General features: G+C 45.1%; 1 protein-coding gene across 4 annotated transcripts in view; it reads left to right on the forward strand.

Moving 5' to 3' along the window:
- Positions 1 to 24,493, forward strand: part of LOC119436549 (E3 ubiquitin-protein ligase UBR4-like) — a 465,665-nt gene that overhangs the window by 381,157 nt on the left and 60,015 nt on the right. For all 4 annotated transcript variants that reach the window (XM_037703422.2, XM_037703424.2, XM_037703425.2 and 1 more), the window contains 4 exons: positions 5,883 to 6,272; positions 9,051 to 9,223; positions 17,682 to 18,055; positions 21,675 to 21,915. In XM_037703422.2, coding sequence (XP_037559350.1) covers positions 5,883 to 6,272; positions 9,051 to 9,223; positions 17,682 to 18,055; positions 21,675 to 21,915 — 1,178 coding nt within the window. The remainder of the gene's footprint in view (positions 1 to 5,882; positions 6,273 to 9,050; positions 9,224 to 17,681; positions 18,056 to 21,674; positions 21,916 to 24,493) is intronic.

Here is a 24,493-nt window from a genome sequence, read left to right on the forward strand (position 1 = left end):
CCACGAGGAAATGCTTATACACTTCGTATAACTTAGCATCACTTGGTATTACTTCGTATAGCCAGGACCAGCTAGGAACCGATCAGCTCCGCTGTGTCTTTAGCCTTGCGCCACTAGTGCTAGCTACCCCGGATATTTTGTGCGTATAATTTTCTGCAAGTGATATCTCGCACAGTGGAAAGCTCACGGCAGCTGAAGCAACAGTGCAGCCTCTAATTGCCAAAGCCAGCTTTGCTTAGGCACGTTGGGAACATCAGCTGGCGGATACACACTGCCAGCTTCTCTTAGTTTTCAAATGCATAACAAGAAGAAAAGGTGCACATTATATTGCTTTTATTGGATTTCTTTCTACAGCTTTCTAAACTGTATACAGTATAGACCACTTATAACAATAACCGCTTATTGTGCAGGATCGGATACAATACGGTCTTTTCAGACTCGCATTAATTTTCCCATAGCACTCTATGTATACGTGTATCGCTTATAGTGCAGTTGCAGGACACGAAATAGCGGTTGCAGTACGGCTGCCTGGAAGTTCGGCAGTCAACCTAAATGACAAACGCTCCTCTGAAGCCGCGAAGCATTTGACGAGGACAACTTCTCTGGCAGTTGCGACAAGTTCCTGGGATGTGCCATCTACTAGCAAGATATAATAGCCAAGCTTACAGTAACTAAACATGTGTCATGCTCAAAGTTTTTCGTTTCTTTAAAGAGATAGGGTCAACCTATATTCAAATTATAATTTTTGATTTCGAGGCAAGTATAATACTATGTAGGGGTTGACCTTTGATCGTGTTCGACCTATTTTCAAGTAAATACGGTACTTTTTCCTGAATGCCCTGTTCATATAAAGATTGCTGTTCACGTAGTAACATTGCAGTGAACCGATGTGACATTATCTGCCACTGCAGCAGCTGTGCTTTGTTTCTCGAGCAAGGCTCATTGCTTAACAAATTCTAAAACATCATTGCTTACGATAAACCAACAGCGTGCAACATACAACTATAATTCAGGAAGCAAATGCAGTACAATACAAAGACGAGCCGCAGAAAGAGCATGCCAGTTACTTGACACTGTGTGTAGCGGGTACTAACATGACCATAAGTAAATGTTGACTAACTTGTCAATTCAGAATATTACGTAAAACGCCAGAAAGAAGAAGAAGAAGAATTCAGAATATGATAGACTTGAAGAAGGAACACCCCCTTATGTGTACATGAATGAGGGAGTCATTTCTTAATGCATGCATTAAGACATTTTGGTATAACCTCATTAAACAGCTCTACTTGTGTTATCATTCTCTGCCACCATTTTAGAATTTGCAGACGTTAAACTACATGTGATGCCATGTCTTTAGGTACATGGAGCACTAAATATTTTTAAAATTTGGTACAGTAGACTGCCGTTTATTCGACACTGATTAATTTGATCACGACTGAAGGTCCCGGCTGGCACCCATGCTAAACTTTCATTATCTCAATCCTAAAATTGGCCTAAGCCATATACAGTATAGACCACTTATAACGTAACCGCTTATAATGCAGGACCGGATATAGTACGGTCTTTTCAGACTCCCATTAATTTTCCCATAGCACTCCATTTATGCGCATACCACTTACAGTGCAGCGGCGTGGGATGAAATACTGCTTATATTACGGCTTCCGCAGGAAAATCTCGCTGACAAGGGCGGTAGCGAGCACGCTTCTCAACGAGGTGCGCCCACGCATGGGAGAGGAGATCAATGAGGGCAATGCGGAAGAGGAGCATGAGTCCAAGGGCGATCGTCGCCGCGCACCGTATGTGCGAGTGAAAGCGTGCGGGGTCGCGCACCTTCACGGAGTGCAAACGCACAGCTGAGAGCAAACGCGACATCCATCGCGCGAAAGGCCGTTGGGGTATGGGAGGGAGGGAGGGGGGGGGGGGGGGGGCGACGCCGTGTTGCGACACCAAATGCGTATCTTGCAACCAAGCGCAAGTGGAACTGGCGACGCAATCTCCCATGCGAAAGGAGCAAAGCGGGAAGGCAGCACGAGGGAGAGGCGGCTTCTACTCTGTCAACAAATGCGTTCGCGCCTGTGCCGGCTGTCGGTGTTGTCGGGCGCACCGTATCTTGAAAGTTATCTCCACACGGCTCTGACTTTTGTATGCGCTGTGCTTACGCCGCTCAGTTTCCGTTGAAGTGATAGACCGCACGAACCTTCGCTCGCTGCGGCGGCCGCGTTTCCTCACGCCTGCGTTTTGACAGTGGTTGTCTGCGGTCATCGAGTCTATTCATGCTTCCTTGTGTGCGTTGACACCACCCTTGTTAATTCAGTTAGTAAGCGAATGTGTCAAGTTTATGCAGCCGATAAAACTACTATCCCTACTTCTTATTGCTCTCTACTAATTTGCTCTCGCAATTGATGCTTTGCCTGGCGAAACTGAGACATTCTTTTTAAATTATTACTTTGTTTGCTTCATGCAAAGATCATGTGGTACTTGGACTTGATCTTTAACCTTTTAACGTTCGTAAATTTAAACGGATGCAAAACTCCCAGTAGCACGCTTCGATTCTTGGATACGCGCGGCTGCTTGGTCTACATGTTTTGCATATGTGCAGGGCTTGAAAATTGTTGTTTTGGTTATAGTGCGGTACCACTTATAGTGCAGATATTCACGACTCCGGGGACTTACGTTATAAGCGGTCTACACTGTATTTAGAAGTTTGCAGTCAGCCTGCAAGCGTATAACCCCTGTGGTGACCCCAATAGCCACGACTTTAGTGGAGCATGTCTCAGCACAGCTTAGGGAACAGTGAATGGGTTGAACACTTATCATCTATCGAAAACGCCTACTTTCAGCCTGCCCTAGGAATATTTTCAAGTAATAATGGTAACTTACAATTTCCTTTTACAGTATTTATCCACTTCTTATGCACATATTTTTAAATACTTTAAAATGCCATGCCACTAAGCTGACTTTAGGAAACCGGCTGTCATTGTGCAATGCATATTAGATTCTTGCCAATTTTTCTTGCTAAAAAATTGGTGAACATTATATTTATAGTTTGTTTGGGAGCTTTAACGTCATTTCATTTCTACATAACTTTTTTTTTTCCTTTGGGCTCTTAGAAGGCCAGTGCGTATTTGATTCAGGGGCATGTTGGTATTGGGTAAATACTGCCAAATTAATCAGCGGTGTGTTTCGGCATTTTTTCTGCGCCTTGTCTAATTCGACCTGCTGGATCATTCGATCCATTTCGTCGGTCCCAGCAGGATTAAATTAGCGGTAGTTGCTGTATAGCAGATTTCTCGCAGGACTAATCGTTTAATTCGCAGGTCTTTTGCGAAAGTTCTCTCTGCATTTAAGTTGGTCAAAGGGTTTCTTCTCACCAGATAGTTGGGTTGTGGTGTTGAGGAAGAGATTCTAATCAAACTCAGCCTCCAAGAAAGTGTCATAGTAATAATGCCATAATAACGGATGCAAAATTTTGCTTGCACTAAATATAAGTGCAATTCATTGCGTATAGCGAACTAACAACAAACATGAAAGCTCACATTTATTTTTTTGCACGATATATCAAGCAATGATGCATCTTAATATACTAACTGGAAACATCAGATTTTATACAGAATTGATAGAAAGACAGCACCTTAATTTTTTACTTACTCCTGCTCTAACAGAGTTGTGGCTACATAAAACAATTAAAGTTGTCTTTTATGCAGTAAACATCTAAAATAGGGCACATGTATGGATTTGATTGGACAAAGTTTACAGCACCAGATCGGTAATCTTTAAAAAATTTACAAGGCTCAGGTGTGGCTGTGCCCAGTGCACTAAGATGAATTTAACTGACCAAATTTTGAAACTTTGCCTGGAGGTATTAACAAATATACACTGCTTACCTTATGATAAAGTGTATTTTGCTAGGGCAGAGTCTTTCATTTCAATGTTCAGCCACTGTTTATGATGCAGGAAGTCTTGTTTTCCTTAACAAATTGAAAATGATATCCTTTTTCTGGTTTTCTGCTGCATTTAATACTCAGCAGTGAGGCAGTCTGCCCACAAAGGAAACTAGAAAAAGCCAGTATGCACTGGTAGGGTGTACATGCACGTACACATCATATAATAAGTTTCATATGTGTTTGTGAAATAAGCTCTCGATGGGACAGCAAAGCGATTACATGAGAGAGGAAAGACAGAGGGAACGACAGAGGTTTGCCGGTGCATAGACCGGCTGGTTGCCCATATCATAAGAGCGGTAGCACTATGCTAACATTCTAGTCGCAAGGTACTGTAGTAGTCAGTATCATGAAAGAGGTCTGAGCAGAGTATGGTGCCACTGTTAGGCTCGAAATACTTTTTTTACTGTCACAATCTACTAAGCTGCAAGCTTCTGTTTTCGCTGTGCAGTGGTGGACATTGCGACCACTGGTTTTCATGCAGCCATACACCACACAGGAAGACATTATTGCAATCAACGCTCTGCAGCACATCTCTAGCTTGCTGCATACACTGTGAACAAAAAAAAATATCCGCAGTTCCGCCCAAAACCCAAATCAAGTTTTGATAGCAAATTAATAAACAGATATACAAAGTATAGTAGTTTTATCGGCTGTATGAACTTGTAAACATTCGTTTACTAACTACAGTGGAACCCCGTTGATACGTTCCTCAGTGCTGCGTTTTCCCGGCTGCTACGTCGCATTTTCGCGGTCCCGACCTAACTCCCGTTGACTTCCATGTATTATGTTCCCCCTTGATATGTCGCCAATCTATAATGTTCCTGCATCTTACGTTGCATCTTACGTTGCATTTTAACGTAGCGGCCACTTAAATTTAGCGGTGCAGCCAGCTTGTACGTTGCAACAATCGACTGAAGTTTGCATTAAGCTACCAAAATTTGCAGTAAGCTACCAAAGTTGCAGTAAGTGACCCAACGTTACAGTAAGTGACAAAAGTTTGCAGTAAGCGACCACAGTTTGCAATAAGCAGCCTAAGTTGCACTAGCCAGGCGCTGCACATGCCAGGTGAAGCACCTAAAGCAAAGTGTGCATCAGTTAAAGCCTACCGGGAACCACACACACTGAGGCAGATCCACCGAGTGTAGCGTTAGATTTATTTTGGAACTGGCAAGGGTCTTATATAAGTAGCATAATCGCTGGTTCTCTCACGTCAGCTTCACCACAATGGATACATGTTTTGGGGTGAAGCATAAGTAAAATATTGTGGTCAAGCATAGTAAGAGTTGAAAGGGGCCACTGTCGCAAAACTTTGTATATGTTCCCTTAATTATACACATGCACACGCACCGAGGACGGTGCTTGGTCGCTAGGTCAAGGTACGAGCATTGAGACGTCTAATAACCGTACTGGCAGCAATTCACAACTGTTTCTGACATAGCTGTGGCGGTTTGTGGCCTTCCTCACAGTTACGTTTTCCCGGCTGTTAATTTTTTTTTTTTTTTTTTCGCGGTCCCTTGAAAAACGTATCAACGGGGTTTTACTGTAAATTAACAAGTATGGTGTCACACGCACACAGGCAAACATGAGCACATCTCACTAGATGACTGCGGACTTTTGCTGTCAAAACACTTGCATGAGGAAGGGTGTCAGCAGCAGCGAGCAAGTTGCCCTTCGTGCTGCTTCTCGCTTCAATGTAGACTAAGCGGCGAGAACATAGTGCACATGAAGCCACCAGCCCTCGGTGCACCTAGACTCTGTAGCCACTGCAAGTGGCTTTCAAGATAGGGCCCATAAAGCCGCTCTCAGCTGCGCCATACCCAGCCGCCACTTAAGTGAAATGGCCAGTTGAGCATAACAGATATATGTTTGTAGCTTTTCTGCTGTTCTTGTAGGCCATCTATCAGCTTTGCCCTTTGTTTTGTTCTGGTGTGTATGCAGGCAACTTCTGTGTGAGCGGGGCTTGATAGGGGAGCTGGTGGAGCACAACCTTCGTCAGGGCTGGTCACAGGTTGGCCAGTTGGTGTGCCTGTTAACACGGGACAATCCCCAAGCCACTGACCACCTTAATGGACTGCTGATGGAGCGCATCTCGCTTGCTCTATTGCGTGGTGGGCAGGCGCCTTCCTTACCCCAGCAGCCCTGCCTAGCTCTAGTGCCTGCTGTTACCACGCCGCCTACCCCAACGCAAAGAGACGACAGTGAGGCAATGTCAACACCACCACCAGTTGTAGTTGGTGTCCCTGACTTGCCAGCTGCAGTGCGTCACGAGGTGGCCTTGTTGGCTTTGTCACTCCAGAAGGAGGACTCGTGCTGGGAGCAGCGGCTAAGGTACACACATGAGTCCTTGTTTCTTTTGGATATCTGCAGTAACATACCCTGTCCTGGCTTTCTGGTAGTCGGGAGTAAAAAAATTGTTTTCAGCCATTCTCTGTGTTGTTTTGCTTATTTTCACAAGTTATGATAGCACTATTACAGTGGTTACAAAAACCAGTTGAAGTAAGCTTAATGAATGCTTAAGTGTTAATAGCACCTACCATTGTTAACAGCTTGAACAGCAAGTAAACCCTCGTAATAGAGAGCAGTTGTTTGTGTTTATGAATGCCAAAAATGCCATTGTGAATGCTAACACTCTCCATCATTTTTGAGCTTTGATTTCCTTCTGCGGCCTACTCTCTTGCACGAACAAGATGTATCTTCTCTGCCAGCCCGCATGCTCTACATGCTTTTTCCTTGCCCAATAAGCCCTATAATATGAGGGGCATACCACTAGAACAACACCAGTGATGCGTGTCAAACGAGCTACAGATGGCTGTGGTGTGATTGCTGTGGTAATTTTGCCAAACTGCGCCAAGATACCAACCCTGCTACATCTTGCCACATTGAGGCAAAATTTGGGCATTTTACACCCAAGTTTCACAAACCATGGCTGGTATAATGTAAGGATTCCTTTTGCATAAATCTCTTCCTTTCTTATCACCGACTGCTCACGACCGGGCGATTCTGGTGATAAGATACTAGGTGGAGTGCACCACTCTCACCACTCATGAAGTGTGAAAAGGAAAAGAATTGGTATAAGAGTTTTTACATTACTCTGGGTGATATTTAAAAAGTCGAACAGTAAAGAAATGCCATCATTAAGTCTTGCGTGACAATAGGCCTTTTCTATTTTCCACTTCTGGCTACCTAAATTTAGATGGTCTCTAGCTACCCATGGGCTGCCAAAGCCACCAAAAAAGTTTAGGTCCGGCATCTTTCTGGAAGTTCTCCGGATCCTAGCAGGCGACAAAACAAATAACACATGTGGCCAACTTTTGGAGGCTTGGCGTATTGCAACACAATCCTTCCATTTAAAAGCTGTATTGAATGACTATCACAGTTCTATTTTATCTTCTTTCATTTTATTTCTTCCTGCCATTTTGAACTGAGCAAAAAGAATCCTTACATTATACCAGCCATAGCTTCTGCAGACTGGCCCACTTACAGCGGACTGTCGCCTTTATGGAGCACAGATGTCATTCCACCCAGTGTACCCCATCATCACCTCCTCGTATGTTTTGTTGGGAATAGTGCATTGTATGCACAATATTCACACTGGTTCATTCTTCAGATATGTTTCACTTCTTCCAAATACTGTCAGCTGTTTGCCGTCAGCTGTCTCCCACCATGCAAGAATGTATTTGTTGTAATCGTTGACTTCTTTTTGTGATCATTTGTTATAATGCACATGTTTGTGCAGTCTTTTGTGCCTCTGTATGCATGTTTGAACAGGAGCACGGTGGGTCTCGTACATTAATCCCATTTCATCTCTCACAGTTTCTCTTCTACTGCTTCAGCTTTTTACATTAAATTTTTTAGAAGCATATCTGGTGTTATTTCTCTATATACAGTATAAAACTAAAACTACAGCATCGCCAACTCTATAGCAAACTTGTCGGCAATTCAATACACAGCGGGAGTTAAGAGCTGGGCGAGATAGCTTTCATCCGACAAGACAAACACTGCAGAAGGCAGGATTAGAGATATAACTGCGTAATCTGTCCTGTTGGCACATGGTAGACCATAACAATGCATATAAATGCTGTGCACACAGTTCTACTGTCTTTGGTACGCCCTTGGCTTCCTTAGCTCTCATTCGAGCTCTAAGTGTCAGTCCTCTTCAGAGATGCAAGAATGGCATTTGATCTCAATGAAATTGTCATCTCATCAAGTGAATTGCATTCAAAAGCAAAGCACAGTATTTTAACTGCAAGTGGGTAGCTCGGGGTCACTATGCACATCCCAGTGTACTATGTGACTATGAGGTGACCACGTTCCCCCTCTACCACAAACAGACCTGATTGCCTCAGGTACCCAGTTCACATGACTCTTACTGGCTCCCGTCCGGCAGCCAGCAGGCTGCTCGAATGCGGTAAATAGAGGAGCCCCCATTACCCATGTATTGCTTTGAACAACACTACGCAACCATGACTACAAACAGCACTACACAGCCACGGCTACAAAGAGCCCCTACTACTTATTACACAACACCCACAAAGCAGTGCTGAAATGCTGGAATGTGCAGCCAGCTGCAGGGGCACTTGGCTGTCTGCTGATGAAAGCCCTTAGACAAGCTGCACAATGCATTTTTTGTGCGTGTGTGTGTGTGTCTTCGAGTATTAATTACTTTGTCAAAAGCATCAAACCGTGCATGGCTTCCTCTGGCAAGATCTATCTTGCAAATGCTGTCATTTAGCAGGCCATTCACTCTGCTTTACAAATTTACACAAAGAAGTGTCCTGCAGTTGCTTAGCATTAAAAAGTAAGTGTACAGATTGCTGGAGTTTTCTTTCTCGCAACATAAGAAGATTCAGATTCCGTATGCACGTGTCCATTTTACTATAATTTTGTCAGCCGCATGCTCTCCTTTGTGTAAGAAATAAGTGCTCCATTTAGCGTAATGTTACAAGCGGGGTGTTAGCTTTTTAATTGTTCATTTTACAAGCATGCACTACTGTGTTTTCATTGCTTTTTCTGACTACTTCGTATGGTCAGAGCGAGAGAAAAAAAAGCTATAGATTTGTAAGCTGTGTTTCATCACCCTGTGAACGCATTCATTTGTTCGTGCAGGTGTGTGATGCGGCTATTTCTAATGGGCATCAGTTCACAAAGTCCCATTGTGATGGAGAGTATCACACTGCCTTGTCTTAAGATACTGCAAGCAATCGTCAAACCAGACCCACCCATCACTAAACGCAACAAAGACAAGTCGATTGAGGAACTGGCAACTGTGCGGCCCTCTGGTGAGTGAAAATTGTTGCACTGTATTAACATAAGGGCACTATGATCTGGACCATCACGTACAGTCAAACCTTGTTAATACATAGTTCGCCGGGAACGACGTTTAGGTACACACTAAACGATGTATGAATTAACTGCCAGTGCCTGTTTAGCGGGTACTTACCGGCCGGAAAAGAACTACGTCACGATGCTCTCAAACACACGCACTCAGGCAGGCTTTATTTGCGGGTAGGTGGCAAAAAATCGGTAATCTTCACTTGCCGCCGTGGTGGCCTTGCCGCGACGACATCATCTTGGCACTCGATAAGACCACGAGCCTGTTTGTCCATGAGGCCCCGCGTACTAACCAAATTAACAAACACGGTGTAACGCGTGCACAGTTTAACATGAACCCATCTCGCTCGTTGACCACGGAAATTTGCTGTCAAAATGCCGGAGTAAGGAGGTTTGGCAGCAGCAGCGAGCATACCGCCTCTCGCTTCAACATGGACTAGACATTGAAAGCACAGCGCATACGGAGCAACCGGCACTAGTTGCACTTTGTCTGCAGATCACTTTGAAGATGAGGCCCGCGCGGGCGCGCATTTTTTCCTTGTCGCAGATCGCTTTCAGGATACGGCAGCCGCTGCCAAAGTAAACCAGTCCCTTTCTCGCCTCCCCCGCCGTGCATCGCGTGCGACAGATGCGCGCTTCCGCCGCGCCTTTCTCCCTCGCGTGCGCAAGAGTCGACTAAACCTCGCAAGCTTTCACTCGCACATAAGTGTACGGCGCGCAGCGACGATGTTGTCATGTTTGGACTTTATACGGAACCTCAAAGCGACATCCACTGTGACGGCAGTGATGTGCTTCACAATAAAGTGTGCTTCTGCGCGGTGCAGGGGGATGACATCAAATTCGCATCCCCTACCGGCAGCTTCTCCCCGTTACCAGGAGCTAATCTCGAAGGCCATACTTTTGTGCGCGGCAATCGGCAACAGCTGCATGAGCAGGAAATACGTCATGGTGGCCATGTTTTAAGTTCACTATCACTGGCGACTGTCCAGGTGTCGCAACTCGAGAATCGAACGTCTGCGCACATGAGATTTTGCCGATTTTGTGCCTGTGCATGTAGAACAAGAAAGAAAAATGGTAGTACGCACTTACCGTTTGGTGGGCAATGAGCGACTACAGCTTAATATGCGCCATCGAACTCGCTGGAAAAATGCATTGTTATTCCACTTACTTTTTTACCAAAATGCTGCTTATACATAGACGCACAAAACTAACTTGTTTCGCACAAAACGAACCATATAGTTCGTCCCACACTTTGGGAAATATCTCGAAACTGGTGTCATCCTAGAAATTCATTTCAAGTGTATGCGTCTTGCAAACTCACCAGGGACAATCCGTAAATTGGAGTATTTGTTGTAAAGTAATTAACTAAGAAGTTTAGTAGTCAATTTTTGTTAATTAGTTGAATATGTGTTTCGATTTCTCTTACTACTAATGTCCGCCTGTTCGAATAACCCAGCTCAACGATAAGAATTATGCTACCTGCCACAGGCGATTTTTAAAAATACCGTAAAGCTTAATTTTGAACACCCGGTACTGTACATAATATGTACATTTATATTATTTATTTATTTCTTTACTTATTGATTCACTTATTTATTGTGAGCCTTTGATCGATTACTTAATCGCAACTAATCAGTTGTTGATTTCTATGCAGAACATATAAATTCAAGAAACACTGCATCTTGAATGAATTAATGAACTTTATTTCTCGTCCAAGCGAGGGGAGACTGGGACTAAAGGCACGAAAGGCCTGACAGAGGTCCCAGCCCCTACAGCTACAACAGCGGTGATAATCAATGCAAATGAATACATATAGGTACAATGTGCACACATCTAGCAGGAGAGATCAGAATTTTAGTAACAATTACAACATTTGTTCATTGGATTGAGTAAACCACATAAAACATTAGCACAAATGGTATCTATGTGAACTTTTTGTTATGTTATACATGCATACATACAGATGTGAAAGAAACAAAATATCAATAATTAGTGAAAGCAATGTCATCGGCGAGGAGCTTTCAGAAGAGCTAGAATTTAACAGTTCTTCTATTTTGTTTAATATTTCTGTCGAGTGATATAGGAATGCTTGTTTTCTATTAATTTGTTCTTGATTTTGGTACGTGTCTAGTATTCCGGCATAGTGGGTAACGAGATATTTCATCACTTTCTGTTTTGGTGAACAATTTTCGTTTATGTATAGTGGACCAGAAACTTCTTGTTATATATTCTGTCCGCTCGAAGAAGGGAATAACGCTGGAATAATGGAGCTGTTTCAAGGTCTACGAAATGGCCATGGTATTTGCAGTATATACGAAGGTTTCGTTTCTGTAAAAGAATTGTTATAGTTTGTTTTTGAAGTTGTTCCCCAAACCAAGACCCCGTAGCAGAGTTTAGAGTAAAGGAGAGCATTGTATAACTGTTGTTTGAGCCATAGGAATCAGCTGGGTTATCCTATCAATGATACTGACAGATTTAGAAAGGTCAGCGCAAAGCATCCTTGTATGTGAACCCCCAGATAAATATTCATCAAACCATATGCCTAAGAATTTTTGTTCTTGGACATATTTAATTGCCGTTCTATTGAAATAAATGTTAATGTCATTGGGTATGTTCTTGTTACGAGCTCTGAATAAAATGTATGTTGTCTTTGCAGTATTTAATTCTAGACCATTTTCTCTCAGCCAAACTGACAAGCGATTTAGATACACATTAACGATAACAGTAAGTTCGGAAGTGTCAGTGGATCTAAAAAACACGTTGGTATCGTCGGCATCCATTGCTAAGTCGGGTGAGTCAGGTATTCGTACAATATTGTTTACATAAATTAAGAACAATTAGTGGGCCCAGTTTTGAGCCCTGAGGTACACCCTGTTTTATGGGTAAAATGTCAGAAGCAATAGAGTTTATCTGAACAAATTGGTTTCGATTCGTTAAATAACTTCTTATTAAATCATTGGCGACGCCAAGTGTCCCGTAAATTTCTAGTTTATGTATTAATATTTTATGATCGATCAAGTCGAAAGCCTTCCGTAAATCTAAAACCTTCTGTTTTTCAATGTTCTCAATTATTTTATCTTTGAAATCTAGAAGGGCTTGCTCTGCTGACCTATTTTTTTTTTTTGGAAACTGTATTGGTACTTAAAGATTACATTATGTTTAGTCAAGAAAGACCACAGCCTGTCAACCACGACACTTTCAGAAAGTTTTGTAAATATATTTAAGACTGATATATGCCAGTAATTTGAGACTTGATCTTTTGCACCACCTTTATGGATTGGTGTTATCCGAGTGGTTTTTGCGCATCAAGAAAAATTCCTGAACATATTGACAAATTAACAATGTAAGCTAGAACGACACTTATTTCGCCTGAGTCATATTTAATTGGCTCTGGCCAAATTCTGTCAAGTCCTGCCGAGGCTGTACTCTTCATTTTATCTATCAGCTTTTGCCTTTCAACACTATCTGTGGATTGCAGAAAGATAGAGCTGGTCACCGGCGGGATATCGATTGCATGAACCACGCTTCTTTTGCCTCTTCTCGAAGCACATCATCTAGCTTGTACAAAATGTTCGTTCATGCTCATCATTTGACTTTTGTTCAGCAATTGTATCTGATGCGCTACTCGACTTTCTACTCGTCATTTTATTCGCAGCGTTCCATATCAATTTTGGTTCATTGCGTATGTAAGAAAACAGTTGTTGATAGTAATCTTGTTTGGCTTTCTTCAGTTTGCTTTGTACGTGATTCCTGAAATTTTTGAATGTCGCAAACTGTTCTTGATCATGTGTTTTTATAAAAAGGTGGTACATCCTATTTTTCTTCTTTATGTCGTTAAACAAATGACAGTTTATCCGCAGTTTTTGTACTTTATTAATTATGCTTTGTTCATATTGTAGCGGAAAAGCTGATTTATAAGAACTTTGTATGCTTGAAAGAAAGATGTTAAAAGCTGTATTAACATCACTTTCATTGTAGACCACCTGCCAGTCTATAGCTACAAATTATTCCCGAAAGTGTTCTAAAGAAAAATAATTTATTATTCAGCGATAACAAGGTGCATGGGTAGAGTGATTGTTGTTATTGAAATTGGTAAAAGAAAATATGCGTAAATGGTCACTTATAGCACTTGCAAGAAAGCCAGCAAATACTTCATCTTCATTTAAGTTTGTAACACAGATGTCAATCGAAGTGGCACTATTCTCTGTAACTCTGGTTGGGCGTAGCAAGCTAGAAGGGATTTCAGTTCCCATGCCCACGTGTCATGTGAGCTCATGTCTATATTTATATCTCCCATGATTATCACAGGTTCATTGCTTGAACAGGCATGTGATAGCAACATGTCTAAAAGATTGCAAAACTTTTCGTTGTCGCCAGTAGGAGGTCTATATATTACCGATGCCGTAGCCTTTCCTAAATCTACAATAAGGCATTCTAAATAATTCTTGCACTACATAATTGTTTGAAATGGGCTGTGGAATGAAGTCGTGGCTCCAGAGCAGGTGGCATTTACAAAACTAGGTTTTGATTGTCACTGCCAAAACTTAAACATGTTGTTGCTGGTAGTTAATACTTAATGGGACTGTGAATAAAATTGTCATGAAAAAATTGTCACGATAAGTGTTAGCTAGAATATCTATCCATTTTGCTGCATATTTTGAAGGCATATTTCTAAGAAGTTGTGCAAGGCAGGATATTGCTAGTAGGGTATGCTTTGTGTGCTAGACTGCTTGAATTTTGTGTGGCGATAAGCTCCACAAATTGTCATATGGTACAAATTTTCTAATTCCAGGCAGAGTACCAGTCATTCACACAATTTTGCACCTATGATGCAAGAACAAATACACCATCTCTCAATCTCTACTATAACTAAAAAAAACCACGAGGACATCTAAAGACTGGATAACAAATATAACATATATATAGCTTCATTGGATATCGTACTTATGACAGTAAAGTACATAACTCATGAAACTAGTAAATGTGTAGTCCTTGGTGAATTTTTGAGTGTCTTAAAAAGCAGTAAGCCTAGCCCCGGGCACCAACAGCAATAACCGTTGGACAAATAAAGTTTATTCCTATTCTATCCTGGGCAGTTAAATGCGAGTTGATGCAAAATGTGCTGAATATTATGAATGCCGAAATCAAGGCTCTCTAATAAAGTTACGCTGGGTTCCTAGCCATTGTGGGGTCTCACACATGCTCTTGGGACAAAGGAACGACAACACAGTAGTGCAAACAATCAAAAGGGCATTTATTGTACCTTTCATACACTAATGCACACTAGCCGAATTACAACCAATAGAACATTCACATGGGCGCGCGACAAATGAAGTAAGTCCGACTCACCGCGACTCGATAGTGAGCGAATACATTCGCCCCATGCAATGACACCATCGCCTAGTCGTTCACGTGTACGGTCACGCGAATCGAGTGATCTGTGTTCGTCCATACCGGTGCCCCGCTCCGAGCCACGCGAGACGTCTCGCGAAGCGTGGATCGGCGCACGCGCGAGACGTCCGCGTCGCTCACTGATCCCAGCCCAAAGAGGAACAACCTTCTCCCTTTTGCGCCCACCTAACCCCCCGCCGTCAGGTGGCGTTAGCAGCGCAACACTAGCGCCATCTCTCGCAATACGGTGCAACTCCGCCGCCATAAAGCTACGCAGCGAAGCCGGATTATGGGAGCCATGCGGGGAAAACAATATCAGGGGACGCGTGAGAGTCGCGCATCCCCACACCATACAGGTATATCCTAAAATTAAGGAGTAGATGCATTTTCTACCACTGCAAAAGACCTACAGATAAGTTTGCCCGCTACCTTGTCAACATTACAGAATACACTCAAAAAGAGAATTTATCTTCCAAGCTCAGCGGGGCCAACATATAGCTAACACAAATGACTCGGTGAAACTTGCATTAAGAGAATGGAAAAGCTATCAACACAGAGAACATTTCTGTGAGTAATTCTCTGCCTTCTTGGAATGGGGGGCACCAAATTGACGCACGGCTTCCTTCTAATAAATGAACAGCTGCCCATATTCCCATCTCATCAAGAACCTTCAACACTTGTGTGCATTGTAGGATGCAGGGGTTGTGTGGTCTCAGAGTCTGGCGTCAACTGAGGATCACTCTCTAGCCTACGCAGCCAGAGCGTCTCATAACAGGTAGCTGGCTTAAGCTATCAGGGCGTCATACGGAGGCTTAGTGGACCCACGCTGTCATCCGAGCCTTCTTGACAAGGGTTGTTCCTTAGTGATGAGTACAAGGTCGAGAGGTAGGGGAAACGGAACAGGGTGTTTATTTGCATAGGAGAGGCAAACTTATGTACAAAACAAGGGATATTCGTACTGGCTAGAGCACGGAGCAGAGCACATTGTTCTCGTAGCATGAGCTACCGTATTTTCCAGTCTATAAGTCGCACCTTTGTATAAGTCGCACCGCCCTTAAAACGGCAGTTGTTCCAGAAAAAAAAAATGTATTTAAGTCGCACCAGTTTACAGTGACATTTTGCTTTGTGACATTTCACTTCGTGAACGCAGGTGACATGCAAGCATGTGGGTGCCATTCGTATATAATTGTGATAGCAATGATATGGACACTCTAGGCGCATTTCTGCCATCGTGGTCACCGCGATGTTCCGTATAAAGTCCAAGGGAAATAACATCGTCCTCGCGTGCCGTATGCTGTATGTGCAAGTGAAAGCGTGCGACGGTGAGCCGAATCGCGCACAAGGAAGTAAAGCAGGAAGGCAGTGCGGGAGGGAGAGGGGGTGGCTTGTGCTCTGGTGGCAACTGCATAGTTAGGGCAGCTGAGTGCGCTGTATCTTGAAAGCAATCTGCAGATGCGACAACTTCGGGGTTCGACTCGCGGTCGGCCTGCCGCTGCCTGTGTTGCTGCTCTGTCCTTCTTGCACGGCACTCAGCAACTTGATCACGGGACAAACCCGGTACCTCCATTACGTGCACACAACCTATAGCAACTGCCATAGGAGGTCAACCCCGGGCGCTTCGCGTGGCCATAGCATCCAATCCGATTTTGACAGCAGTTTTTCCGAAAAAAACTAAACAAAATGTATATCAATCGCACCATTCTATAAGACACGCCGACACAAAATTTAAGGGAAAAAATGCAGCTTATATACCGGAAAATATGGCACATGTCCGAGCTGACTACATCGTTCTGGGAGAGCACACGCTACATCCGTCTGGGAAAGCACACCAAAGGAGCCGAACAAGTCCGCGTAAATTCACCTTGATCCCTAGGCCAGGGAAATCTGTGATCACACCTTCCTCCAACCGGAGCGTCCAAAGTCATTGAAGGCTCTGCTTTGAGGGCGAGGGTGCGCATAAACTCTCCGGCATCTTTTTTCATTGAACACAATTTGAGAAATACCCCAGGCGTGTCCAGTTCTCTGCACCAGAGAAAGAAGGGGACTCTCGTAGACGGGGTGTCACGCTTGACTCAATTGGCGCGTCTTGGCTCCTGCGATGGCCTAGCAATTAGCTGGTTCGTCTGTCGATCGGCTTTGGCAGCCAGCAGCGGCCGTAACGAAGCAGCTTAGAACGCCTTTTACTGGAGTTTCTCGGTCCCAGCCCCGAGGTCGGCAACCAAGTGGCATCCATTAACCGCGCAGCCGTCAAACGTGCCTTGGTGTCACCACTGGTCTAGCTGTCAGATACGATGTATTGTAGGCTTCACAAAGCTGATTCATCTCAGGAAAGCAGGACAGGTTCGAAGGTCGCTCCCCCGCTGGCCAATGGTAACAGCATCCTGATTTCCTGCCCTTGATATGAAAAGAAAAATGGAGGTTTTAACCTATTGTACAAGTACTGAACATTGTCCCATTCAGCACTTTTGCTCAATGTTGAACCCCTCGTTCTCCTTAAAAAGTGCATTTAAGTACTTAAGTGCAACAGGTATTTTTCATGAACTGTAGCAAAATGTAATCTGAGCGGAAATCTTGAGCTTCCTATCTCCTGCTATAACAACTTATCATCTGTTCCTGGCTAATTATTGCTGTATTGACTTTTGTGGGGAAAAAAAATGAACAGAAAACAAAGCATGACATCCAACTTCCCAGTGGTCATAACCTTAAATGACTTAAAATCTGTCATAAAGTCAAATGGGGTGTACTGTGAACTTGAACATACATGAAAGTGAGAGGAATCCATCATTTGCATTTAGACTATCATAAAATCAGTGGGCCAGATTTCCAAAGCATTTTATTTGCAGCAGCTCTTTGTCATTTACCAGTAATATCTTCATTATCATCTCATTTGCTATCACGATTGACCAGCACCATTCTCATGAACCACTCCTGTGCCTTAACGGTTTCTGATGCTTGTTTAATCATGCTGATATAATGCTGTTAAAAGTAGGCATGGGGTCATGCACACATCTGCAGGCATGTGTGTTGCTGTGGACCTTAAGGGCTGGCTGGATGGAGATCCACTGCAGACATACAGTGCCTGGAAGAGCCGATGCCTGGGGCGACCTGCTGACACCCTTTCACTTGGTGGTGGCAAGCGGCAACGGCGCGAGGACGTGCGGGCCCGCTTTCTGGTGGAGAAATATGGTTTGCGCTGGCGCCAGCTAGCTCGTCGAGGTGGCTCCTCCCTTCGCCTGCTCATGTTCCTCCAGCCATCACAGCAGTCGACTCAAAGTCAGCCACGCCGACCCCGCTCTCTCCAGTCGAACTGGCTGCGCCAGGTTCTGTTCAACCCGTCTTGCCGCCAGGCACGCACTGTAGCCTGCACTTTGGTTAAAGCCCTCTGCCAGGTGAGTGCAACAGTCCTGGCACACCCTGACTGTAGTGTAAAGGGGATAGTTATCAAGTGTGCATGAACGATCGAGAAATAACATTTTGAAAATATTTTACTGCAATAGCAGTTAAGAGCTCGAAATTGCTTTTGCCGTGTCTGTGTTTTCCATTATGCTGTCGAAGTTGGCTGTCATCGTCAAGTTGTCATCGTTATATTGTACCATTGTCAGACCATGTTCCTAATCCCAAGCTTCACCCTTGCCATAGGGCGAAGAAAAACAAAGCTTAGCCATCACTGTGATTCGAAGTCATGTTTTCCTCCAAGTCCCAGTCTGCAAGTAAGAGCTTGAGTGTGATTGCAGCATACTTTTAAAAGTGCATCAAGAAAAAAAAAGCAGGTCATGCTGTTGTGGTACATACACTGCGAAACAGCTGCCATTTGCATTGAAATTGCCTCATGTAGACTATATTAATCGCAGTACACCTGGATATATGACTAAGTGAATTTTGTTACGAGTACCGTACTTTCCGGTGTATAAGATGCGGTTTTTTCTGAATTTTTTGTTGGTGCGTCTTATAGAACGACTTATGTAGGTTCCCTTTTTTTTTTCGGAAGAACTGCCGTCAAAATCGGATGCGGCCACGTGAAGCGCGCTATCGAGGTGGCGGGTACGTTCTTCTCGTGATCGAGTTCCCGGGCGCCTTGCGAGAAGGACGGAGCAGCAACGCAAGCGGCGGCAGGCCGGCAGGCCGACCGCGAGTCGGCCGACATCTGCAGATCGCTGTCAAGGCCTGGGTCGCTGCGCAAACTACGCAGTTGCTACCAGAGTACAAGACCCCCCTCCCTCCCGCGCTGCCTTCCCGCTTTCCTTCCTTGTGCGCGATTCGGCTCACCGTGGGACGCTATCACTCGCACATACAGCATACGGCGTGCGAGGACGATGCTATCGCCCTTGGACTTTATACGGAACATCGCGGCAACCACGACGGCAGAAATGCGCCTGCAGTGGAAATATATAGGCACCCATACGCTTGCGCTTGACCCGCGTTCACGGAGTGAAACGTCACTGTAATTTTTTTTTAATTGTTTACCGAACGAACAGGTGCGTCTTATACACCGGTGCGACTTATATACGTTTTTTGCCGGAAAAACTGCCGTTTTGAGGGGGTACGTCTTATACAAACGTGCGACTTATAGACCGGAAAATACGGTATGTTAATCTGCTTTTTCTTGCAGAATTGACCTTCACAGAAGTGAAGGATTTACCCTCACAGAAGGAAACTTTTTTTTTTTAATGAGCTCCCGCATGTTGTTGCCATTTCCGCTTCATTGTTCGCAGATACAAAGCACACGGGCGGTATTCTCAAACCCGCCGCGGTGGCTCAGTTAGCTAAGGCATTGTGCTGCTGAGCACGAGATCGCAGGATCGAATCCCAGCCGCGGCGGCTGCATTTCGATGGAGGCAAAATGCAAAAACGCCCATGTGCTTGCGTTGTAGTGCACGTTCAAGAACCTCAGGTGGTCAAAATTAATCCGGAGCCCTCCACTACGGCGTGCCTCATAATCAGAACTGGTTTCGGCACGTAAAACCCCAGAAAGAAGAAGGTATTCTCAAGCGATCACTTTTAGAGATAATGCTATCACTTTCACGAGATTTTACTTGGCTCTGCATCAGCCTTGTTGAAGTACAGTGTGGACCGCTTATAACGTAAGTTGCCGGAGTCGCGAATATCTGCACTATAACTATAAGCGATACTGCACTATAACCAAAGCAATGATTTTCAAGGCCTGCACATATTCAAAACATGTAGACCAAGCAGCTATTCGTATCCACGAATCGAAGCATGCAACCGAGCATTTTGCATTCATTTAAATTTACGAACATTGAAAGGTTAATGTCCAAGTACCCGCGGTTTTCGCATAAAGCAGGCAAAGTAATAATTATAAAAAAAACGACAATGGCAACCAAAACCTTTTACAAGTTTAGCGCTTGCCGTGCACAAAAAATGTGCGAACGCGGCAGGAAAAACCGCAGCAAGCAATCCATGACCTCCACGTTACGTCCTTATTGCTCCGCTTGCCAGTGGTGACCCCAGGCTGCTCCAACAGATGATGCTGCAGTAGACTGGAGTGCTCCAGGACTCCAGGCCGTCATCACACAGAGCCACTGTTTTCTTTGCCGGGCAACATGCTGCCCTTGGCAACATGCTGCCCTATTCCAGTACACCATACACCAGTTGTAAAGCACCATCTAAAGAGAATTCTGCCACAAGAATTTTTAAAAGGGTTACTTCATAGCCGAGATAGAAGCTGTAAAATGTCACAAAGCAATGGTGTGAGGATGTGAGCTACACTCCCCGGAGCAGCAAAGGCTCTTTCCTATCAGCTCAACCAGCAATCAAAAGCAACATTCCTCTCCTGCCTTCTACCATTTCAGAGCCAAGGGCCTACCTTCTGTTTAGTCACGACCCTTGCCCTGCAACCCCTGGCTCTCTCTTTCTCACCCCCTCTCCCCTTTTTTTTCCTGTTGCGTGGCACATTTCCAGAGACAGTTCTGCGTGTCGTGCATTTCACAATAATACTCGAGTTATTCACACTGCTGCTGGCTATTTGTGTAGTGCAGGGGCCATGCATGTGATGCAGAAGCACTGCTCATGAGATGTCATCTCACTGGCAGACCGAAGTGGCTCTTTTGAGACCAAGGGCTCCTCACATCGACTTGTGCTTAAATTTTCAGCTGTCTTGCGGCGTACATTGGGGTAATACTTCGCAGGCATGATTGCCTCCGCATGATCTATACATAGGGTTGTTTGTTTCCAGGTTTAAATTTGTTTAAATTTGGGGGGTAAAAATCGGGCACTGTTTTTCAAGCTGATAATTGGGGAGAAATGTGGTTTTTTGTGTAACTATTTCGAAATTCAGGTTTTTTCGGTTTAAACTTACAAATGTGCTAATTGCCTAATGCATGGGTTCTCAACGTGAGTTCCGTGGAACCCTGGGATTCCACAGGCCCCTGCTCGGGGTTCCGCGAGCCACTGATAATTTTTTCCTCGTTCTGCGCTCACCATGTGGCTAAGATGGCGAACGGGAGGTGCATTTGATCCAAAGAACCTTCTTGGCGCTTCTTGGAGCTTAACAGGGTTCCCTGGAACGAACATGCTTGAGAACCCCTGGTTCACCAATGCCTATTGTCACTTTTCTTCAGCCGGTCTCCTTAGAATGTCACGGTGAGTTACTAACTCAGAGTTAGGCGCGCTCGTTGGGCGGTTGGTTGAGAGCCGTGCAGCGTTCACAGTGCTGCACGCCGCTTGTGAAATGAACTATAGGTCACTGGAGTTCACTTAAGCCAACAGGATCTAACTTCGTTGTCCCGAGGTAGGCTAGCTAGCGCCGGTGCACCGCAAGCTCCGTGCAGCATAAAAAAAAAAAAAAAAATGTTGGTATGTGGTTTTGGAATTCGGGGAGAAATTGGGTTTAACCCAATTCTCCTGAAACATGTTCGGGGTGTAAAAATCTGGTAAAATCGGGTTTTACCCAAAAACAAACAACCCTGTCTATACACTGTGTTTGTCTGTTTGTGATGCCCAAACCTGGCGAAGGGCCCTTTAAAGAGTGTTTACTTAAATGTGTTTCAGGTCCCATCACGGTGCCGGGAAATGCTGGACCTGCTGACAACATATTTGGATGACCTAGGCACAGCTGGTGAGAGTGGAGCAAAGTTCCTGGCCCTCTACCAGAGCCTTATTGGGCCTGACCACTGGAAGCACTACCTGGCCATCAAAGGCCTACTTCCGCACCTTGGTGACCTTATCACCTCCGAAATTGAGCAGCTCACCCTGCTTGAGGAGACTACGCTCAATGCTGACCTTTCCCAGGGTAAGTGCTTCTGGGTTATTTAGTTATTCACTTTGTTTGTTTGTTTGTTTGTTTGTTTGTTTGTTTGTTTGTTTTTCACCACAATTACTCCCATGTCTTCAGCAGCCCATAAGCAACTATGCACATTCATACATTTGCAAACCTTTTTTCTTCTTTCACGCTTTTTCACCAGAGAAAAACACAGACTCCAGAACTGGAGCTTGTGCCAATAATATGGGGGGTGACTGAAAACTTATCAACCTATCAATAAAAGGTGATCAGGCTATTTTTGTTCATGGCTATTTTTCAACGTAGTCGCCTTACAGTGCCACACACTTTTGCCGCTGATGCTGCACGCCTATTTTCTCTTCCTTGTAGGATGTTACATCCTGCATGTCAAAAATGTCCTCCATCACAGCCATGACGTCATCATCTGATGGAAAGTAGGTTCCAGCTAAGTGTTGCTTGAGCTTAGGGAAAGGAATAAAGTTCGAGGAAGCCATATCTGGCGAGTACTGAAGGCCTGGAGGCTGTTCGAAGCCACAGAAGTCGATGGCAGGCATTGCAATGGTGGACTTGTGCAATGGTGTTTTGTCTTGGTGGAAAAGGACATGCTTCTTTAACATTACAAGCCATTTGCCTTGATGACCTCCCACAAAAGCTTCATTTGGGCAATATATTATCACTATTCTCTGTTTCACCCTTTTTAAGATACTCAATTAGGACAACCCTCGCATCCCAAAAAACAGAGAGAGACATCACCTTGCCAGCTTATCGGACTGATGTGATTTTTTTGCTGTGCGGAGGAGGGGTGTTTCCATTGTTTCGACTGCACCTTGGACTCTGGCTGAAAGTGATGTGCGCATGCTTCATCCATGGTAACAAAACATTCGAGAAAAGCCTCGGGATCTGCCTCAAGGACGGTCAAGTTTGATGCAGACATGACGTGTCTTTGACGTTTGTTTTCAGCAGTGAACATTTTCTGTGCAGTCAACACCTTGTGCATGACCGTTCGTGCATCGTGCTATGGTGCTCGGATACTTCAAAAATACGTCATTTCTTTAATTCAAACTTCTTTTAATTCGAATAAATTTCCGGCCGCCCCTTCTAGTTCGAATTATCGAGATTCAACTGTAGTAGGAAATAATTGAAAACTCATGATAACATTATTATTCTTTATGGGCTTTATGGGTTATAAATTGTACAGGGAAATACTACAGTATAGACCACTTATAATTTAACCGCTTATAGTGCAGGACCTGATATAGTGCAGTCTTTTCAGACTCCCGTTAATTTTCCCATAGCACTCAATGTTGTCGGGATATGGGGGGGTGCCAACGGCCCTCTGCCTCGACACACCGAGCCCCGCGGTTGGCGCATGCCTGCGCATCAACCGCGGTCCGGCACAAGCTCGAGGAAACAATAGACGACAACCACGTGTACACTCGGAAAGCATTTATTACGACTGCAACTAACACTTCGAGCTGGCCAGCTAGCTATAGTTGACATCGCTGAGGGTTCCCTCGAAGAGAATAATACACTAGGCAAAGAAGGGCTTCCGACTTACCAACTGGGGAATACGGGGGGGCCGCGGCGTTTGCTGCGGCAAGAACGCGGTTGACTAACCACGTGCGGAATACGGGAGCGGCGGCGGAGACTTCCGCCATCGCCGCTTGCTGGGGACCAAAGAGACCCGGGCGATATCAGCGGGATCTCACGTGACCCACCCGGTGGCGCTGATAGCGCTTGCGATTCCCGCGCGCCGCCCGCGGAAGGAAAGTTTCCCCTCTCCCTGGCACGCATGCGCTTGACGCGACGTTCGCTGCCCGTGCGGCGATTATGGGACCCGAGGATTCCCACAATGTATACACGTATCGCTTATAGTGCAGTTGCGGGAAACGAAATACCGGTTACAGTGCGGATGCCTGGGAGTACGGAAGTCAGCGGAGGACGGCGAACGCTTCCCTCAAACAGACGCCCCAAGGAGTGCTCGAGGAAGAAAGAGAGACGAAGTGAAGGAGAAGGGCACGTGGTGCGAACGAACAGCCAATGAGGCTGAAACCAGAATCTTGAGTGCGAGTCGTGAAATATCAAGGCGCACATAGCGAGCGAGGGCCACGAAACTGCCAAAGCCGGCCAACGCTCGCTTCACGATAACGGCAGTAAACGAAGCTTCAGGGAGCGGGCTGCACCGGCACAGCACGGCGAAGGGCGCACGCGGAGACCGTGGAATGTGAGGGAAGAGGGCGGCAGGGAAGCGGATTTCGCCTCCGCAACTCCGCCGCTTCGGTGGCTCCCCTCGCCCTCCCTCGTAGCTCCCTCACTTTCGACTGTCACCGTGCGCGCCCGCTACCGTACAGGCGCTGCCGCTCCAGCTGGCACAGCGCCAGCTCCCCGAAGTTTTGCTTTCTGCCGTTATCGGGAAGCGGGCGTTTGCCGGCGTGGGCAGTTTCGTTGGCCGGCCTGGGACACCGCCGCTGCTTCCCTCTGCACCATAGCCGCAGCGTGCAAGGTCAACATGTGACCAGAAAGTAGAGGAAGCATAAAGGAGAAAGAAGGGTTCACTGCCATTTTCAACGCGTGGCTACGGTAGCGTGGC

Source organism: Dermacentor silvarum, chromosome 1 (assembly GCF_013339745.2).
Source record: "Dermacentor silvarum isolate Dsil-2018 chromosome 1, BIME_Dsil_1.4, whole genome shotgun sequence".
In the NCBI taxonomy this organism is placed as follows: Eukaryota; Metazoa; Arthropoda; class Arachnida; order Ixodida; family Ixodidae; genus Dermacentor; species Dermacentor silvarum.